This window comes from Entelurus aequoreus, linkage group LG18 (genome assembly GCF_033978785.1).
Source record: "Entelurus aequoreus isolate RoL-2023_Sb linkage group LG18, RoL_Eaeq_v1.1, whole genome shotgun sequence".
Taxonomy (NCBI): domain Eukaryota; kingdom Metazoa; phylum Chordata; class Actinopteri; order Syngnathiformes; family Syngnathidae; genus Entelurus; species Entelurus aequoreus.
In genome coordinates this window covers 37,341,543-37,363,975 of record NC_084748.1, presented here as the reverse complement: position 1 = coordinate 37,363,975, position 22,433 = coordinate 37,341,543, and the positions used below count along the sequence as shown (strand labels likewise).

The window sequence follows — 22,433 nt, the reverse complement described above, 5'->3', positions numbered from 1 at the left end:
TGGGTATTTGTTATGTTGTGTTACGGTGCGGATGTTCTCCCGAAATGTGTTTGTCATTCTTGTTTGGTGTGGGTTCACAGTGTGGCGCATATTTGTAACAGTGTTAAAGTTGTTTATACGGCTACCCTCAGTGTGACCTGTATGGCTGTTGACCAAGTATGCATTTGCATTCACTTGTGTGTGTGAAAAGCCGTAGATATTATGTGATTGGGCCGGCACGCAAAGGCAGTGCCTTTAAGGCACGCCCCCAATATTGTTGTCTGGGTGGAAATCGGGAGAATGGTTGCCCCAGGAGATTTTCGGGAGGGGCACTGAAATTCAGGAGGGTTGGCAAGTATGACTGGGAGATGCAACTGCTCTGTACTTCTCCCTACGTCCGTGTACCACTCCGTACAGCGGCGTTTTAAAAAGTCATGAATTTTACTTTTTGAAACCGATACCGATAATTTCCGATATTACATTTTAAAGCATTTATCGACATGTCTAATCATTACAGATCAGATATGATTTTTATTTTATATTTTTTTGTTCAAAACCCTTTAGTCTCGAGGACTCTCACACTTTCTCTGTAGAGACACAGGGAGAGCAAATTTGACATGTTGCGCGCTACTCAACGCTATTGGAGCCGCACTAACAGCGGCCATTAACGACAACGCACAGCCCCTCCGAGTGTCGCCAGGAGATCTGTAGAGATCCTCAGCAACGTTCTCGCACTCTATTTAGGAGCTTCACTAGTGCCCTTCACAAAACTGTCAGGTACCCCTCACACCTACTTCAGAAATGCTTTAATCCCTTGCATAAAATGTTCTCGAGTATTAATAACAACCTAGACACATGTCTGACCAGTTTACCAGTCATGGAAAACAAAATACAAACAAGCTCGGATGTCCTGGAAGTCATTCTGGAAGATGGATAATCCTCCCTCTGCCTTGTGAGCGAATGCAAACGGTTTGAAAGTTATGCGCATGCATGACATATCCTCTGGGCAACATTAAGGCACAGCGCTGCTCTGTTTCTAGCGGAGGCAGCACCCCCACGTGACGCCACCCACCAAACAGATTAGCATTTCACGCCTAGACCGTTTCTGCAACCCAGTGCTTACTAGGTGACTACAATCTAGCCACGTTTCAGGCCTCATGCTTGATTTAGTGCCTAGAGATAAAACTAGCGACTATGCGTTGTCGAGTGTGGGAGGTTTTTTTTCAACTCCATTGCAACTCCAGTTTGTCATGCTAGTTCATTGCCACACTGTCATTTGTTGGTGTTAGCATTATTCTTTGATACATTTTCCAGGGATGTGAATCTTTCAACAATTTACGATTCAATTCCGATTCTTGGTGTGACAATTCAGTTCAGCAGTGGCTCTCCATTCAAACGGATTCTCACGATGTATTGTTTGGAATAGAAATGATAATGAAACCTTTTTTTAAAACCGGTTTCAAAAGCTAGTGAGGCTGCTGACGTGAACATAGAGCTGGGCGATTATGGCGAAAATCAAAGTCTCGATTAATATACTTTTTTGAAGTTTTCCTCCATGACACTTCTGTGCAGCGTAGGACTAGGAGATAAAACAATATGAATATAAGTTGCGTTCAATAAAACTTTCAATTATTTTTTTTTTCTTTGTCGCAAAAAATGGCTGGATGAACAAGGGCGCTCGCTCTTTGGTTGCCAATCAAGTAACAGTATCAATGATCAAGTTAGTTTGCGCCATCTTCTTGTCTGGTGGTTGAATACATTGATGCTAAAACAGGAACAGTCACCTCTACAGTATGCCATTTTTTAAAAATGTTTTTAAAACGGAACGTAGTGTGGTCTGACAATGATACAAGTTGGATAATACCACACCACCCTAGTTGCGCTTACCCTTCAGAGCCTCAGCTGTAACTTCCTACCCTACTCCTACCATGCCAGATTTTGGGAGATGCAGTTTATTGTCAAACCAGCTAAAGCAAAAGTGCCAGAAAAAAAACTACACTCACCAAGTTTCCGTTCGATACCGTCAAGACGTCAAGGCATTATTGTGACGATTTGTACCGTTACATCCCTAGAAACAATGCAAGTTACAACTGGAGGAAATAACATATCCAAAAAAAAAAAAAGGTTGCTGTCAGGCTTGTCCCTGACAGTTTAGTTATGTTTTGGTTTTTCCTCTGTCATTTCCTGTCAGCGCTCTTATTTTGGTTATTTCCCGTTTGTCTCTCTGAGTGCTGTCCCCTCAGCTGTGGTTGATTGGCACCGAGCCACACCTGGTGTCAATCAGCCAGCTGCTATTTATACCTGCCCTGCCCTCCAGTCATTGCTGGATTATTGTCATTTATACTTGTCGTTGTAGCTCTGTCTACTTCTGTCCTCTCTGCTCCTGTCTTAGTTCATCCTGCTCGTTTCTTGCCACGTGAGTTTTGTTTATTCATGTCACAGTAAGTGTTTTTGTTTCTTGTCCATAGTTTAGATTTTGTGCTAGTTTCTGTTCATAGCCAAGTTTGTTCTCTGACAGAGTTTGTTGGTGACGAACTCTGACAGAGTTTGTTGGTGACGAACCCCAAGATGCAGAGAAGGCGGCAGGCATTGTGCGAGGAAACATGATTTAATTAAACTCTATAACCAAAAAAACAAACAAAAGGGTACAAACAAAAGGCGCACACAAGGCGGAGAACAAACTTGGCTATGAACAAACTAGCACAAAAGCTAAACTATGGACAAAAAAACAAAAACACTAACTGTGACACGAATAAACAAAACTCACGTGGCAAGAAACGAGCAGGATGAACTAAGACAGGAGCAGAGAGGACAGAAGTAGACAGAGCTACAACAAGTATAAATGACAATAATCCAGCAGTGACTGGAGGGCAGGGCAGGTATAAATAGCAGCTGGCTGATTGGCACCAGGTGTGGCCCGGTGCCAATCAGCCACAGCTGAGGGGACAGCACTCAGAGAGACAAACGGGAAATAACCAAAATAAGAACGCTGACAGGAAATGACAGAGGAAAAACCAAAACATAACTAAACTGTCAGGGACAAGCCTGACATTTGCTAAGGACCACGGTATATTGTTGAGTATTGTGTTAACTGTAGCGACTGAAAATGTCCCGGAAAGAACTTTCAGGGAATTGCACAGAATGTTAAACTGACAACTTAGTTTGATTTTAAATGTTTGTTAAAGAGGAACTTTTAGGATAAAACCATGCTAAAAAAAAAACGCTTGGAAGATGCGGATATTGGGAGTCACCGTTGTAGCCTTCAAAGCCTCTAAAACAACTTCAAAACCTCTCATCAACGTTTTATATAAACACTGCAAGTATATACAGTATATATATAATGTAGTAACAGACATATTTTTAGCAATATGTAATATGTACAATATTCGATGGTGAGAAGAGGTGCAAGGAACGAGACGAAGCGAGGGTGTGTTCTAATCACGGCAGATTTGGTAACTGACATCGAAGACAACTATTTTAGGACAAATGGGGATTCACAACCTTATCTTTTTGAAGCTAAATATACGGAGATGAACTGCTGCTTCTGGAAGCCAGCACAAAGGAAGGGTAAGACGTTGGAGCACATGGAAGCCGAAAGAGCGAGGTCTGCGTGACTCTAAGCTGCAAAATGTGGAACTCGGAGCCAAGCTATTTTAACCTAAATGGAGTGCTTACCCAAATAAATCGGAAAGCTGGACCAAACGCACAACTATCCATCGAGTGAGTCACACTTAAATATCAATCATGATACACACAGTAAATACGCTGTCTGGCTAGTTGTGTACGAACAAACTGTGGGCTAATACTTTACAGATACTGTAATGTATGTGCTACGCTCGAAAAAAAGAGGTCCTCAGTGTTCGCTCTTACAATAACAATGTCGCTACAGCTTGACTATTATAGTTAAAGTTAAAGGCCTACTGAAATGAAATTTTTTTATTTAAACGGGGATAGCAGATCTATTCTGTGTCATACTTGATAATTTCGCTATATTGCCATATTTTTGCTGAAAGGATTTAGTATAGAAAAACGACGATAAAGATTGCAACTTTTGGTATCTGACAAAAAAAAGCCTTGCCCCTACCGGAAGGAGCGTGACGTAGTCAGCTGAACATTTCCGCAAAGTTCCCTATTGTTTACAGTGATGGCGGCCAGAAGTGAGAGCGATTCGGACCGAGAAAGCGACGATTTCCCCATTAATTTGAGCGAGGATGAAAGATTTGTGGATGAGGAACGTTAGAGTGCAGTTCAAGACATATCTTTTTTCGCTCTGACCGTAACTTAGGTACAAGCTGGCTCATTGGATTCCACACTCTCTCCTTTTTCTATTGTGGATCACGGATTTGTATTTTAAACACAAGAAATTCGAGGAAGACTTAGAGGAGATCAGGAAATCGCTTAACTCCCTGTCAGAGGATGTAAGGACAGTGGCCAAACAGCAAGACACACTCATGGAGTTGTTGACCGAAATCAAAATGCTGAAAAACATCATCAAGGAAAAAGACAAGAAAATTGTTGACCTAGAAGCAAGAATTGACGAAATTGAACAGTACACCAGAATGGACAATTTAATTATAAGTGGACTAGAAACCAAACATCGCACATATGCAAGAGTGGCCGGGACTCGCAGCAGGGACGCTGACAAGGACGCCAAAGCCCCGGCAGACGAACTTGTGACACTTGAACGGCAAGTAATTAACTTTTTTTCCAGTAAGAACATGACTCTTCAAAGTGGCAGCATTTCAGCGTGCCATACTATCCCCGGGAAGGACAGCAGAACCAACCCAGCCATTGTGATCCGGTTTGTAAATCGGAAACACAAGACGGAGTTACTACGGCAGGGAAGGAAGCTGAAGGGAACTGGGGTTTACATCAATGAACATCTTACCAAGAAGAATGCTGACATTGCAAGACAAGCACGCATCCTCAGAAAAGAAAACAAGATACAAGCAACATGGACACGGAACTGCAAAATCATGATTCGGCTAAATGGACCATATGAAGAAGCCAAAGTTGTCATGATCCGAGAGCTCCGCGACTTGGATCAATATAGATGAGACCTGCTAGACTTATGACTGACACGGCTCATCCTTGGCTGGAGACGGGGAAGGCTACGCAGCGAGAAGGTGAGACAACTGAGAATCAAACATTTCCAAGAGCTGAATACATGGACTATAAACTGTATGACTTTGAAAATGATGTTGACCCAGAAAACCATCTGTTCAACTCAATCAATGCTACATGTGACTACTACACCGAGGAACAATTCAATGACAATGTTAGTTTAGATAATACATTTTCTTTAATACATTTCAACTGTAGAAGCTTATATGCAAATTTCTCAAAGATTGACAAATACCTGAAGACTAAATGGCAAATTCAAAATAATAGCACTTTCTGAAACATGGATCGATAAAGACAGAGGTATCGATTTCTCCATTGACGGGTATGAGTTGTATCACTGTAGTAGAAGAAACAAGAAGGGAGGAGGTGTGGCCCTGTTTGTTGACTGTGAATTGAAATGTAGACCTGTGGAATGTATGACAGTGGTAATTGATGATTTATTTGAATGTGTAACTGTAGAGGTAGAAGTAGAAAAGAAGAGAAATGTTATTGTTATGTGTATATATAGGACACCTGGGTCTAAAGTAGAAGCATTTAATGATAGTTTGGAAGAATTATTGTGTAAGGTGAAGGAAAAGAAAACATTTGTCATGTGTGGTGACTATAACATAGACCTGCTAAGCTCACCCAGAAATAAATCAACAAAAGACTTCTTGGATGTGGTATATAGTAGAGGGCTTTATCCATTGATCACCAAACCCAGTAGAATAACGGCAAATTGTGCAACGTTAATTGATCACATCTTTATAAATGACATAAAAAATAATATAAAAAGTGGACTAGTAATTAATGACATAAGTGACCACTTACCTGTGTTTCTTACTTATGACTGTCCAATTGATAAAAAGAGGGAGGAAAAAACTCATAGATATGTAAGGAAAAGAACTGAAGAGGCAATAAATAGGTTTAGGAAGGACTTATTTGAAACAGACTGGAATGAGGTGTATGGGGGAGAAGCAAATGCTGCATATGAGGCTTTTCTTAATATATATTTATCATTGTATGAAAAGCATTGTCCGAATGTATGGAAACAAAGAGACAGCTACAATAAAAAGCCTTGGATTATAAAGGGACTACAGAATGCTTGTAAAAAGAAAAACAAACTTTATAGAGATTTCATAAATGTAAGAACAAAGGATGCTGAAACAAAATATAAGGTTTACAAAAACAAATTGATGACAATAATGAGACAAGCAAAAAGAGAATATTATAATAATTTACTAGAAAAAAATAAAAGCAATATCAAAGGAACTTGGAATATTCTGAACAAGGTAATAGGAAAAACATCGGGGCCTACAAACCCACCAAGCCATTTTATCAATGAGGATAATAAGATGATAACAAATATGAATGAAGTGGCAAACGGATTCAATTCTTTTTTTGTGAATGTTGGACCCAAATTGGCAGAGAGTATTGGAGAACATAAAGATATATAGAGTGGATGGAGAGGGTGAAGCAAAGTGCTGCAGTCCATGCTTCTAGGAGATGTTAGTGAAAATGAAATTGTATCGGTGGTAACAAAACTGAAAAATAAGACATCAACAGACAGTGATGGTATAAACATGATAATTGTAAAAAAAGACTATTGACTGTATCATCATACCTCTTTGTTATATTTTTAATCTTTCTTTTCAAACAGGGACCTTTCCAAATAAAATGAAGGTAGCAAAGGTAATTCCACTCTTTAAAACGGGAGATAAACATAGATTCACTAATTACAGACCAGTGTCACTACTGTCACAATTTTCTAAAATAATTGAAAAAATATTTGTAAAAAAATTAGATAGTTTTATTGAAAAGAACATGCTGTTGAGTGAGAGCCAGCATGGATTCCGGACCAATAGATCCACTGCTTCAGCTGTAATGAATATAATGGAGGATATAGCAACAGCAACTGATAATAAGAAATACACTATAGGGGTATTTATCGATCTTAAAAAAGCATTTGATACTATAGATCATTCTATATTATTGTCCAAGTTGTATTCATTTGGTGTGAGAGGATTAGTTTTGGACTGGCTAAGAAGTTATTTAGATAATAGACAAGAGTTTGTGGATTTTATGGGTAATACATCTAAACAAATGAGGATTGAATGTGGAATTCCACAAGGTTCGGTTTTGGGACCAACATTGTTTATTTTATATATTAATGATATATGTGAGGTATCAAAGTTATTGAAATTTGTATTATTTGCGGACGACACCAACTTTTATAGTTCGGGACACGACTTAAAAGCATTATCAAAAATTATTGAACAGGAAATGATTAAACTTAAGAGATGGTTTGATGCCAATAAATTATCATTAAATGTAGAAAAAACAAAGTTCATGATTTTTTGTAAGAGGAAAAGGGAGGAAACGATCAAATTGTCAATATATGGAATTGATATTGAAAGGGTTTCTGAACTTAGATTTTTAGGAGTGATACTGGATGACGGTCTGACATGGAAATCTCATATTGCACATGTACGGAAAAAGATGTCTAAGAGTATTTTTATATTAAATAAGGTAAAATATGTGTTAGATTATAGGGCAATACGCATATTGTATTGTGCACTTATATTGCCATATATCAGCTACTGTGTGGAAGTGTGGGGGAACACATATAAGAGTGACATAAAGGCATTGTATCAACTACAGAAAAGAGCTATACGGATTATTCATAAAGTAGATTACTTAGAACAAACTAACATATTATTCATTAATTCAGGTTTATTGAAATTACAGGAGCTAGTAAAGTCACAGACATTATGTGTCAAGTTTAAGGCTAAAAGCAAAACATTACCAGCAAATTTACAAAAAATGTTTGTCATCACTTCTGAGAATGAAGAGCATAGAAGAAAAGGTCATTTCCAACATCAGTATTCAAGGACAACTTTAAAACAAATGTGTATATCAGTGGTGGGGGTTAAACTATGAAATTCTCTTTATAATGAGATAAAAGATTGTAAAAATATATCCCAATTGAAAAAAATATATAAAGACAGAACAATAAAATCATATGGACAGCCATAAGTGTTTACATTTTGCTTTATATTTATTAATTTACTTGTTTTTTGCCTGGTTTTGTATTTGTTTTGTATCATCCCGTGAGGTGTATAATACTTCTTTTGTTTTTTTGTTCGGTTTGTACTTCATGAAGTTTTGCACGTGTTTTTTTTTTTGTTTTGTTTTCGTTATATTTGGATGTAATTGTTGGTTCACATATCATTAAGTAAGACTATGTATTATGTGAAGGGGGCAGGAAAATATAAGATTTTTCTTCATCCTGCTCCTTCTCAGGCATAGGTGTGTAACGGTGTAACTGAAAAATTGTGTTATAATTGTCTATCAAAGATGCACATCAATGAAGGAGATAAATAAAAATGAAATGAAATGAAAAACCACCTCGGATACTATATCCTCTTGAAAATGACAGTCGAGAACGCGAAATGGACATTCACAGTGACTTTTATCTCCACGACAATACATCGGTGAAACACTTTACCTACGAGCTAACGTGATAGCATCATGCTTTAACTGCATATAGAAACAAAAGAAATAAACCCCTGACTGGAAGGATAGATAGAAAATCAACAATACTATTAAACCGTGGACATGTAAATACACGGTTAATGCTTTCCAGGCTGGCGAAGGTTAACAATGCTGTGCTAACGACGCCAATGAAGCTAACTTAGCAACCGGACCTCACAGAGCTATGCTAAAAACATTAGCTCTCCACCTACGCCAGCCAGCCTTCATCTGCTCATCAACACCCGTGCTCACCTGCGTTCCAGCGATCGACGGTGCGACGAAGGACTTCACCCGATCACAGATGCGGTTGGCGGCCCAGAGACATAGGAAGTCAAGGTGAGGTCACCGGCTAGCACGTCTGCTCTCCAACAAAGTCCTCCGGTTGTGTTGCTGTAGTCCGCCGCCGCCGCCGCTAATACACCGATCCCTCCTACAACTTTGTTCTTCGCAGCCTTCATTGTTCATTAAACAAATTGCAAAAGATTCACCAACACAGATGTCCAGAATACTGTGGAATTATGAAATGAAAACAGAGCTTTTTGTATAGGATTCTACGGGGTACCAATACTTTCGTTTAACTGACTACGTCACGCGCATATGTCATCATACCGAGACGTTTCAGCCGGATATTTCCCGGGAAATTTAAAATTGCACTTCATAAGTTAACCCGGGCGTATTGGCATGTGTTGCAATGTTAAGATTTCATCATTGATATATAAACTATCAGACTGCGTGGTCGGTAGTAGTGGGTTTCAGTAGGCCTTTAAAGTACCAATTATTGTCACACACACACTAGGTGTGGTGAGATTACCCTCTGCATTTGACCCATCACCCTTTGTTCACCCCCTGGGAGGTGAGGGGAGCAGTGAGCAGCAGCGGTGGCCGCGCCCTGGGGAACATTTTTGGTGATTTAACCCCCAATTCCAACCGTTGATGCTGACTAACAAACAGGGAGGTAACGGGTCCCACTTTTTATAGTCTTTGGTATGACTCGGCCGGGGTTTGAACTCACGACCTACCGTCTCAGGGCGGACACTCTACAGGTTATGGAACGTAAAAGTATTTTTGACGGTTTTTGAATGCATTTTTAAAGTGATTTAGAGGTAGAATTGACTGCTCCTATTAGCTGCATTGATAGACACCAAGAACAAACCGATTTTTACATGTTAGAAAGCAGGAAAAAAAACACAAAACTTTTCTCTTCTTGTCTCTCATAAGGATTGTGAATGATAGGCAAACCCCCCCCCCCCAAAAAAAAAAAAAAGTGCAGTTTTCCTTTAAGTTTCTTTTTTGCAGAGGAAACTCTCCGGTGTTGTGGCACACACAAAGCAGCTAAACCTTGCCTAAAGTCACACTTTTCTTCCAAACCGGTCTTCAACACACACCATTTACTTTTGTGCACACTGCATGTCTTATCTTGCATGGGTTATTCATGTGGCCTAAAACCCTGAGTTTGTCTCTCAGGGTCTTGCTCTCGGAACACGGCAGACAGAATAAATAAGACCCTCATCAGACAGCGCTATTCCATGTTCAATTCTCCCTTTTTTGCCGATTGATTTCGTCGTTCCGCTCGCACTGGTGTTAACAATATTGGGGTTTCCAGTCAGCCTGAAAACACAAATAGCATCAATGAAGCATCGACCTGTGTTTCCTGGCTAGAAGGACATTGACCAGGGCGGAAGTCCCTAAGCGTGGTCCTCCAGGACACCCAAAGTACACCTTGTTTGTCAGTTTTGTGTCTTTTCTTGGGCCATTAACTGCAGCTTGCTTTACGGGAAATATGCAACCTGAAATATATTTTCCCTTCCAACACTTAATTGCAATTGTTGATTTCGGAATCTTCCAGTTTATCTCCTCCTCACCCTAGTTCGGGGTCAGCAACCCGCGGCTGTCGAGCCGCATGCAGCTCTTTAGTGCTGCCCTAGTGGCTCCCTGGAGCATTTTTTTTTTTTAAAGATTGAAAATGGAAATAGATGGGGGAAAAATTATGTTTTTGTTTTAGTATGTTTTTTGTTTGAGGACAAACATGACACAAACCTTCCCAATTGTTAGAAATGTTTAATATGTTTGTGTGTATGCTTCACTGATGAGAGTATTTGGTGAACATCGTTTCGTCCCCCTAATTTGAACTCACCATAGTGTGGACTAGGGCTGTGAATCTTTGGGTGTCCCAGGATTCGATTCAATATCGATTCTTGGGGTCACGATTCGATTCAAAATCGATTTTTTTTCCCCAATTCAACACGATTCTCGATTCAAAAACATTTTTTTTTCCCGATTCAAAAGGATTCTCTATTCATTCAATACATAGGATTTCAGCAGGATCTACCCCAGTCTGCTGACATGCAAGCAGAGTAGTAGATTTTTGTAAAAAGCTTGTATAATTGTAAAGGACAATGTTTTATCAACTGATTGCAATAATGTACTTTTTTTTTAACTATTAAATGAACCAAAAATATGACTTATTTTATCTTTGTGAAAATATTGGACACAGTGTGTTGTAAAGCTTATGAGATGTGATGCAAGTGTAAGCCACTGTGACACTATTGTTAATTTTTTTTTTTTTTTTTATATATATAAATGGCTAATGATAATGTCAATGAGGGATTTTTAATCACTGCTATGTTGAAATTGTAACTAATATTGATACTGTTGTTGATAATATTTATTCTTGTTTCACTACTTTTTGTTCTGTGTCGTGTTTGTGTCTCCTCTCAATTGCTCTGTTTATTGCAGTTCTGAGTGTTGCTGGGTCGGGTTTGGTTTTGGAATTGGATTGCATTGTTTGTATTGCTGTGTATTGTTGTGTTGGATTGATCAATTTAAAAAATAAAAAAAAACATTTTTTATTTTTTTTAATTTAAAAAATAAAAAATAAAATCAATTTTTTAAAAATGAGAATCGATTCTGAATCACACAACGTGAGAATCGCAATTCGAATTCAATCGATTTTTTTCCCACACCCCTAGTGTGGACTGTGACGCAACAGTTTGTTAGCATGTAAAATCTTCCACCCCTTCTTTGTCTCATTTTGTCCACCAAATAATTTATGCTGTGCGTAAATGCACAAATGTGAGCTTTGTTGATATTATTGACTTGTTGCAGTACTAATCAGACATGTTTGGCATAGCTAATCAATGCTAACATGCTATTTAGGCTAGATGTATGAACATATTGCATCATTATGCCTCGTTTGTAGGTATATTTAATATCCTTTCCTTTTATCCTCTTTGTATATAATTTAGTTTTGCATGTCTCATGACACATTACCTGCATGTATTATCGGCTGCATCTCTGATAGTTGTTTGTGTGCTATGTTGTTCCAGACCACAGCAAACGTTACACAGCTTGCAAAGATTGTAATAAACGTATTAAAAGAAGACAGCCTGCCGTTTCTTTTAACTTGGACACACACATCTACACATTTGGCCATTAAAAACAAGTCATTTCCAGGAGTTATCTCACCTTCTGAGTAGCCTCTGATTTACTAACTAATGGTTTCTAATGTTGTAAAAATGTGTAAATTTCAACATGCGACACATAGTCATTTTGATAGTAGGCTATTGTAGCTAATATAGACACTTACATCATGTGTTGCATTCATTATAACACTTATATACAGCTTTTAATTTTTTTGCGGCTCCAGACAGATTGGTTTTTTGTATTTTTGGTCCAATGTGACTCTTTCAACGTTTTGGGTTGCCGACCCCTGCCTAGTTGGACAAAATCCCAAAGGTTTTGTTGAGTTTTTGTTGTTGTTGTTGCTTGGGACGTTCTCTCACCATTCTCCATCTCTCATTTGTGCCTGACAGAGCAATTACTTTGGACAATCAGCTGGTCGTCCTGGCAACCACAACTGCAGACGCCGGACGGTACCACGTGGAGGCCGTGAACGAGATGACTGGAGATAACGTGACCAGCCCTGCCGTCTACTTGAGCATCTCAGGTAAGAGAGAAAAAAAACATTGTTCTAGAAAATAACAGATATAATTAGAAATCGAAAAGTGTTTATAAAATGTGCAATAATTTTTTTACGAGTAACATTATAAAACTGGGGGTCTCCGTGTGCAACTTTTTGACTTCCGATATTGTAGCCTTCAGTAGTGGCTGATACCGATATTAGACCGATATGATATCAGCAGGAATAAAACATACATTTGTTAATTTGTAGTGCGGAATATTAGAAATGGTCTGATCGAATACAATTTGTCAAACAGAAAATATTTGTAGGTATGAAAAACACTAACCTATTTATTATTAACAGTCTAAAGTGGACGTATACTGTCTTTAAGTTGAAGTAGACTGGTAACTTGTTTGTTTGTGTTGACTTAGTGGCCACAATAATTCATGGAGTTAAGCTTATGATGCGGACACGTTTGTTACTGGATACTCTCTAATACGCCTTGGAATTGTTGTGTGTGTAAGTAATACGCAACTATTGATATTTTGATGCTTGTTTATATTGACAAATGTGCAGTTTTAGACTGCAATATTGTTCAATTAGGACAGTTATTTGATTTGTCTAGCTTGTGTGCTAATGTGTGCTTAGCTGTTATGAAACTGCTAGCTCCTAGTAGTCTTTAGCCTATCACTAAATAACAAGACAAGACCAACCTTGTGTGCTTATTGGAGGACATTTAGATGTCTGTCCAGCTTTGCACAAGTAAATGCAAAGCATGACTGCTTGGATCGGAGATTTTAGACGCAAGCCGATATCATCTGATACTTGTTTATTTGTGGCGATTACCTGTCATACAGCAAATGTACTGTACATATTGTATATTAAATGGAACTACAGTTAAGTAAAAACTCACCCTCTGAACATATTGCAGATCTTAACTGTTGCCAAGTGCAAGTTTTTTTTTTGTTTTGTTTGTGTTTCATGCAATTATTATAGCTATTGTGCTTTTTGGTTACTTTTATTAAGAATTTATGTATGTAATTGATAGCTTTAGTTAAAAGGGCCAACCAAAATACATAACAAGAACACCACCGGATTATTTATGTTAGCAATTGTAGTTTAATAAAATGAAATATTATAAAACAAACGTTGCAAGGAGCGATGAATGAAGAATCCACACAAATAGAAACACTGTGGATGACTCGTAGACAGAACGGCACGTGGACTTCCGGTTCGAAGCACGAAACAGAAGGAAATACTATATTGAGCGTGCAGTGCAGTGCAATGCAGTGACCAAACTCGTCAAATACAGTCGTGGTCAAAAGTTTACATACTCTTGTAAAGAACATAATGTCATGGCTGTCTTGAGTTTCCAATCATTTCTATAACTCTTATTTTTTTTGTGATAGAGTGATTGGAGCACATACTTGTTGGTCACAAAAAAACATTCATGAAGTTTGGTTCTTTTATGAATTTATTATGGGTCTACTGAAAATGTGACCAAATCTCCTGGGTCAAAAGTATACATACAGCAATGTTAATATTTGGTTACATGTCCCTTGGCAAGTTTCACTGCAATAAGGCGCTTTTGGTAGCCATCCACGAGTTTCTGGTTGAATTGTTGCCCACTCTTCTTGACAAAATTGGTGCAGTTCAGTTAAATGTGATGGTTTTCTGACATGGACTTGTTTCTTCAGCATTGTCCACACGTTTAAGTCAGGACTTTGGGAAGGCCATTCTAAAACCTTAATTCTAGCCTGATTTAGCTATTCCTTTACCACTTTTGACATGTGTTTGGGGTCATTGTCCTGTTGGAACACCCAACTGCGCCCAAGACCCAAGGCTGATGATTTTAGGTTGTCCTGAAGAATTTGGAGGTAATCCTCCTTTTTCATTGTCCCATTTACTTGCTGTAAAGCACTAGTTCCATTTGCAGCAAAACAGCATAATACTACCACCACCATGCTTGACGGTAGGCATGGTGTTCCTGGGATTAAGGGCCTCACCATTTCTCCTCCAAACACATTGCTGGGTATTGTGGCCAATTTTTGTTTCATCTGACATCACATAGACCTTCTGGAGGAAAGTTCTGGGGAGCTTGCCAGAATCTTGTGGATGGCTACCAAAAGCGCCTTATTGCAGTGAAACTTGCCAAGGGACATGTAACCAAATATTAACGGCGGGCGGCGTGGCGCTGTTGGGAGGGTGGCCGTGCCAGCAACCTGAGGGTTCCTGGTTTGATCCCCACCTTCTACCAACCTTGTCACGTCAGTTCAAAGTAGCGGATTATTGTCTGGAAAATACGGTAAGCGCAAAAAAGCAGACGCTCACTCAGCTGAAACGGTATAATTCCTCAGTGATGAAGTTTGTGTTTGACTTTTCAGGAATTCCTTTGTTTTTGAAGAACATTTTCGTTGAACTCAAAATAGTACCCCTTTTGGGCCACGGTTCCACTCTACCTTTTTTTTTTGTAAGAAATCTGCTCACTGAAGAACCTACTTTCATCGATGTTCCCCGGAATTACGTTATCACTGTGTGTTTCCCCCTAACACCCCCCCCCCTTTATCTCTGCGGGAGCGAGACGATGGACTCCAGCGTCCGACAGTCCTTCAGCCGAGGTGTTCACGAGAGAGAAAGAGAGCGAGGGAGCTCCGTCCCTCTTGGCCGCGTAGACTTTTAATTAGATTTTCTTTACAGCGTTGTATCCTCCGGCATCATGTGTCACGTATACACACTGACACTCGCACAATCACATAAATATACACACAGCACCTTGTTACAGCTGTCAGGGTTACGAGTGCTCCCGCGGGTGTTTTCTAAGAATGGTAAGGGGGGGCGATAGTTAGACTTTACCGATAAGACTTGGGCCGTAAATGTCTGTGTGCTTTTTGTGCGCGTTTGTCTCCCTTTATCAGCGTGTATTTCCGACCATAAACCTTCCCCTGGTTACATATCCTTTGCTATAAAACAAGTATGTTAGCCCGGTATTGATATACAGCAGGAATAGAGTTGGGGAGGAAGCGGAGAAAAGTGAAATACATGACACATAAAAACGAAGAGCCTTATTTTGTTTGTTTTTTTCTTTGAGAAATGCATTGATGAATACACCGGCTGGGGGAAGGCGGTACTGAATCACTGTAATATCATTCAGTGCAATAATTTTGCAGTTGTGTACAACTAGCCGGAAGTTGTATTTCTGCCACCCAGTTTGACTACATTTGGTGTTAGTGATGGTGAGGATGTTATGCAATGATATTTGACAGAAACTCCTGTTAAATAATAAATGCGCTCTATTTTAATGAAACAAGTCTAAATGGGACACAGCAGATATTTTACTATATTGCCAAAAGTATTTGGCCACCTGCCTTGACTCACATATGAACTTCAAGTGCCATCCCATTCCTAACCCATAGGGTTCAAAAATATGTCGGTCCACCTTTTGTAGCTATTACAGCTTCAACTCTTCTGGGAAGGCTGTTCACAAGGTTGCAGAGTGTGTTTCTAGGAATTTTCCACCATTCTTCCAAAAGCGTATTGGTGAGGTCACACACTGATGTTGGTGGAGAAGGCCTGGCTCTCAGTCTCCATTCTAATTCATCCCAAAGGTGTTCTATCTGGTTCAGGTCAGGACTCTGAGTAGGCCAGTCAAGTTCATCCACACCAGACTCTGTCATCCATGTCTCTATGGACCTTGCTTTGTGCACAGGTGTACAGTCATGTTGGAAGAGGAAGGGGCTCACGCCAAACGGTTCCCACAAAGTTGGGAGCATGGAATTGTCCAAAATGTTTTGGTATCCTGGAGCATTCAAAGTTCCTTTCACTGGAACTAAGGGGCCAAGCCCAACTCCTAAAAAATAACCCCACACCATAATTCCTCCGCTGACCCCTCTCTGTCAGTTTGCGTAGCCTACCACTTGGTGGCTGAGTTGCTGTTGTTCCCAAACTCTTCCATTTTCTTATAATAAAGCCGATAGTTGACTTTGAAATATTTAGGAGCGAGGAAATTATGCGACTGGATTTGTTGCACAGGTGGCATCCTATGACAGTTCCACGCTGGAAATCACTGAGCTCCTGAGAGCGGCCCATTCTTTCACATATGTTTGTAGTCTCCATGCCTAAGTGCTTGATTTTACACACCTGTGGCCGGGCCAAGTGATTAGGACACTTGATTCTGATCATTTGGATGCGTGGGCCAAATACTTTTGGCAATATAGCGTACGTTGGTACCTCAACTTTAGAGATTGATTGGTTCTTTGATGGAATTTATAACTCAAAATCGAATTGATTGATGAATTAAAAACTATATAATTGGTGCTTGTCAGTGTCAGTGAAAAATGAAAAAATGTGAAGAATGAGTAAGTCTGACAGAGAAAGAGATGATACAGTATTTTTTGCGCACAGATGCTACAGTATCTGGTGGTTGTTTGAATGAGGCAAAAATACAACCCCAACTATTGTATAAACACCTCACATGTTCTTAAAACTCGTCATGCACTCTAAAAACCTGCAATATTTTCACATTGAATTTTAACCGCATGGTGGCGAGAGAACACTGCGATTGTTGTGGTTAATCCATTTTAAATATTGATGAACCTGACTCAGGCTGCAACGATCTCGCGATTATTTTGATCACCAAAAAAAAAACTATATTCATCATTTAATAATTGTAACTAATAAAAATTGATCAAATTAGAGTGGTTAGAGTGTCCGCCCTGAGACTGGAAGGTCGTGAGTTCAAACCCCGGCCGAGTCATACCAACGACCCATTGCTTCCCTGCTTCAATGTTTATCAATCTATCAATGTTTACTTATATAGCCCTAAATCACGAGTGTCTCAAAGGGCTGCACAAGCCACAACGACATCCTCGGCTCAGATCCCACATCAGGGCAAGAAAAAACTCAACCCAATGGGAAACAATGAGAAACCTTGGAGGGGACTGCAGATGTGGGGACCTCCCCACCCCCCTGGAGTGCTTGGCACTCAGCATCAAGGGTTGTAATTGGGGGTTAAATCCCCAAAATGATTCCCGGGCGCAGCCACTGCTGCTGCTCACTGCTCCCCTCACCTCCCAGGGGGTGGAACAAGGGGATGGGTCAAATGCAGAGGATAATTTCACCACACCTAGTGTGTGTGTGACTATCGTTGGGACTTTAACTTTATTAAATTTAAGAAACTGCCTTGTTTTCAAAAAAACGCGTTCTGTATTACATGTGATGAGACGAAAACATCTGGTTTGATGATCCATCCATTTTGTACCGCTTGTCCCTTGTGCTGGAGCCGATCAAACCATTGAATAAAAGTCTTTCACGTTTTTTTCCCCCACCTCTTCTTGTACTTCACAACCTGCACAGGACAAGACCAATTGTCACAGCTGTCAATAAAACCTTTTTTTTTTTAAATTAATCATTCTGGGAACTTTCCAGAATAATTAGATACGTATTTCCTCTTTGCCCATGTCTCACTTTGATTCCAACACTGAGGAGAAGAACAGCCAGGGAAGAAAATGATCAGAAACACAAAAAACGAGTTAATGAAGTGAGTCATTGGTGCAGACGGAGAATTTCAAGTCGACCTGTTTCCTTCAGAAGTGCTTGTGAAGACTCGGCTTTGTCATTTTTCTTTCCCCCATGTGAACAATTAGCGGGTGAGGAAAGAGCGCCGCAATTCTGTAGGCCTGCTTGTCTCGATCGAACTTTGTCAAGATCGACAGTTGAAATTGTTTGTCTAATCTGCAGAGCCTGTTAGGGAAGGGACCGTGCGAACCTCCCCACTTGACAGATCCATTATCTCCACCTACCCGCGCGCTTTCCTGACCGCTGAAGGCAAAACGTATTAGCTGTCGCCCAGCAGTCCAGATGGAACAGGCACAATTAAAAGCAGCACAGCGGCATTATTACCGCTGAACGTGCAGCCGGCTCTAAAATAAACTGAAGGCCAGTGACAATAACGGTCTTAGCCTGGTTTCACATGTACAGTACGCTGTTACACCCTGGAAAACATGAAGGTGTGTTTGAAGCAAGAGGCTTTTTAGTTCCTAACTGGTAAATACTAAACGTCTTTGTGATGACACAAAGGCCAGACGGTGGTAGCTCATCAGGTTGGAGAATCCACCTTTTTCTGCTGTTTGCAACCTAAATCTTCCACCTTTGAGTATGTAACGCACATTTAGGGATGGCTACCTTTCACATTGGTTGTGTTGCGTCCGACCAGTCTTCCTCTCAGGGAATAAAACACACTGTTCATTCCCAAGTTCTTTCAGATGACATACACTATATTGCCAAAAGTATTTGGCCACCCATCCAAATGATCAGAATCAGGTGTCCTAATCACTTGCCCTGACCACAGGTGTATAAAATCAAGCACTTAGGCGTGGAGACTGTTTCTACAAACATTTGTGAAAGAATGGGCCGCTCTAAGGAGCTCAGTGATTTCCAGCGTGGAACTGTCATAGGATGCCACCTGTGCAACAAATCCAGTCGTGAAATTTCCTCGCTCCTAAATATTCCAAAGTCAAATGTCGGCTTTATTATAAGAAAATGGAAGAGTTTGGGAACAACAGCAAGTCAGCCACAAAGTATGCTCCCAACTTTGTGGGAACAGTCTGGAGCGGGCCCCTTCCTCTTCCAACATGACCGTGCACCAGTGCACAAAGCAAGGTCCATAGAGACATGGATGACAGAGTCTGGTGTGGATGAACTTGACTGGCCTGCACAGAGTCCTAACTTGAACCCCATAGAACACCTTTGGGATGAATTAGAGCGGACACTGAGAGCCAGGCCTTCTCGACCAACTTCTTTGTGTGACTTCACCAATGCGCTTTTGGAAGAATGGTGGAAAATTCCTATAAACACACTCCGCAACCTTGTGGACAGCCTTCCCAGAAGAGTTGAGGCTGTTATAGCTGCAAAAGGTGGGCCGACATCATATTGAACCCTATGGGTTAGGAATGGGATGGCACTTCAAGTTCATACGTGAGTCAAGGCAGGTGGCCAAATACTTTTGGCAACATAGTGTATATGTTGAGTAAGAAGGACCACCAAGACAGTTTAGCAATATTATCAAGTTTTACTAAAGCTTTAGGAGACCAGCCCTCACAATACTATAATAGCAGCATCAAGAAGCGGGCTAAAAACTTCAAGAGGTAGTCACCTGAAATGATTTTCACTTCACAGGTGTGCTTGAAGCTCATCGAGAGAATGCCAAGAGTGTGCAAAGCAGTAATCAGAGCAAAGGGTGGCTATTTCGAAGAAACTAGAATATAAAACATGTTTTCAGTTATTTCACCTTTTTTTGTTAAGTACATAACTCCGCATGTGTTCATTCATAGTAAATAAGTAGTTGAATCAGTTATAATTTACATAATGACATGAATATCTTCTTTTTCCAATAACTTCAAGACAATTACCATAATTATTGTTCATTGTACTTTGTAAAACACTTGTTGTTTGAACAACCTCTTAAAGGGGAACCACACTTTTTTGGGAATTTTCACAATCATGAAAGATATGACGACGGATGGATTTAAAAAAAAAAAATTAAAAAAAAAGTATTCTAACTTGTAAATAAAAGTCCACTTAAAGGGGAGTGGATGGGAGGTCCTCTATTTCGCTCATAAAATCCCCCCCAAAAAACTGCCAATAATACTCCATTTACATTTCGTGACTTGAATATTAAAGCAAGTATTAGAGATATTGTTATTATAAGCGCTAACGCAGACAAACTATTTATAGCGGCGCCGTGATCCCGAGTCTGTGTACAATTTCGACATGATCGACTGGCGAGGCGTTTCCTCGCTTCCTCGCTCCCTGGAAGTTTATTGTAGATCATAAATCATGCATCTCACCTGGACAGAAGAGGTCTAAGGGCGTTGGTACACTTTGACAGCCATTAAGGACCTGCAACTGGCGAGAACGACACAAAAAGTCTTGTTCATTGCATTTTTCTCTAAGGTTATACTTCTCCCTTTTTTGTTGAGAATAATAGTTTAATAATAGTTTATATTTTTAGGTGGAAAGTCTATGTTTGCTTTGTGCATAATTTTAGCTGTTTGCAAATTTATCAAATCATTGAATTTCACAAGTGTTGATTAAATAAATAAAGGGTTTGTATATATCCAACATTATGTATTACTCTAACTGATCTTTTTTGTAACACAGTTAGTGACTGAAGTGTACTTTTGTAGTTGTTTTCCATATTTCCACACAATAACTCAGATATGGTAATAATAGTAGAGAATATGTAGTGATTTTCGGTCCAGCACATATTTAGCTTTATTCATCATAGATAGGTTGATTGGCAACACTAAATTGGCCCTAGTGTGTGAATGTTGTCTGTCTATCTGTGTTGGCCCTGGGATGAGGTGGCGACTTGTCCAGGGTGTACCCCGCCTTCCGCCCGAATGAAGCTGAGATAGGATCCAGCATCCCCCGCAACCCCAAAAGGGACAAGTGGTAGAAAATGGATGGATGGATTATAGAAATATTTGAACCAATACGGTACCTGGGAATTTATACCGGCACTCAACCGTACCAATTTGTGTGTCTATGTGTTAATAAAAGTTAATTGTTTGAGAATAAAATATATATTTTTAAATGTATCCTTTAATAGTAAGCCGACTTATTACGCATCAGCTGTTTGATTGTAACATGCATATTAGTTGTAGTTTTTAGTAACACATTTAAAAGTGTTGGTATCACCATGTAAATTTGCTAATGCTAGGTACGGTAACATGGCACCGGTGGATTTTACGTAAATTGGTAGGACCGTATCGGAACCCATCCCTATTTCTCATAGATTGGAGTTTCTGAAGATTAAAAGGAGTGAACCTCCCAATGGTCCCAATACGGAACCCACTCACAACTATGGCTGGGCCGATAGAACGATATCAACATATATCGCCATTCGCATAGACATATAATCTATATCAATAAAAAAATGCGTTGATAAAACGTTTGATAAATATGTATTTTTTGGCGAACAAATGAAGCAAGGTTGGTTGCATTAACAAAGACACTCGCAGTTTATTAAGCGAGAAAAACAGGAAGCGTCAGTGACACAAAGGGAGTGACACGCTAAACAGCCAATCGCGTAACACTATCAACTATCACGTTTGGATCGCGCCATCTGGCTTTGTCGCTGCTGATTCTTTGCCCAGAGTGAGAAGAAAAAAGTAAGAATGTGTGCTGCAGAGAGCGACAAAATGGTTAATAAAACAGGAAATGTCACCATCACATTATGCCAGTTTTTTTGCCATGGTCATCTTTTTTTTTTTCAACCCAAGCCTGTTCCGTATTTGGACGTACGGAAACAACAGGTAGGAAGTAAAGTGCAAGGCTGTATGACTAAAAAAAAATAACGGAATATAACAACAATTAATTTAGTCCAATAATATTTAAATGATAATTGCTGAATAACATGAATTCATTTCCATCCATCCATCCATCCATCCATCCATCTTCTTCCGCTTATCCGAGGTCGGGTCGCAGGGGCAGCCGCCTAAGCAGGGAATCCCAGACTTCCCTCTCCCCAGCCACTTCATCCAGATCTTCCCGGGGGATCCCAAGGCATTCCCAGGCCAGCCAGGAGACATAGTCTTCCTAACGTGTCCTGGGTCTTCCCCGTGGCCTCCTACCGGTCGGACGTGCCCTAAACACCTCCCTGGGGAGACGTTTGGGTGGCATCCTGACCAGATGCCCGAACCACCTCATCCGGCTCCTCTCGATGTGGAGGATTCATTTCCATACTTAAATAAGAATAACAGACCCAAATGAAATGTTACGCAGACCAGGAAACTTTCTGGCACTAAACCTGCAAAACATCGTTTCTCTATGTTTACATTTTCACACTTTGCACTAATTGTGTTACACTTTATTAAGCATTTATTACATATTCCTTATTTGTTCACTTAAACTTAAA

At 39.9% G+C, this 22,433-nt stretch overlaps 1 protein-coding gene across 3 annotated transcripts in view; it reads left to right on the top strand.

The window, feature by feature from the left end:
• Nucleotides 1-22,433, top strand: part of LOC133634106 (protein sidekick-1-like) — a 962,694-nt gene that overhangs the window by 599,847 nt on the left and 340,414 nt on the right. For all 3 annotated transcript variants that reach the window (XM_062027111.1, XM_062027112.1, XM_062027113.1), the window contains one exon: nucleotides 12,429-12,562. In XM_062027111.1, coding sequence (XP_061883095.1) covers nucleotides 12,429-12,562 — 134 coding nt within the window. The remainder of the gene's footprint in view (nucleotides 1-12,428; nucleotides 12,563-22,433) is intronic.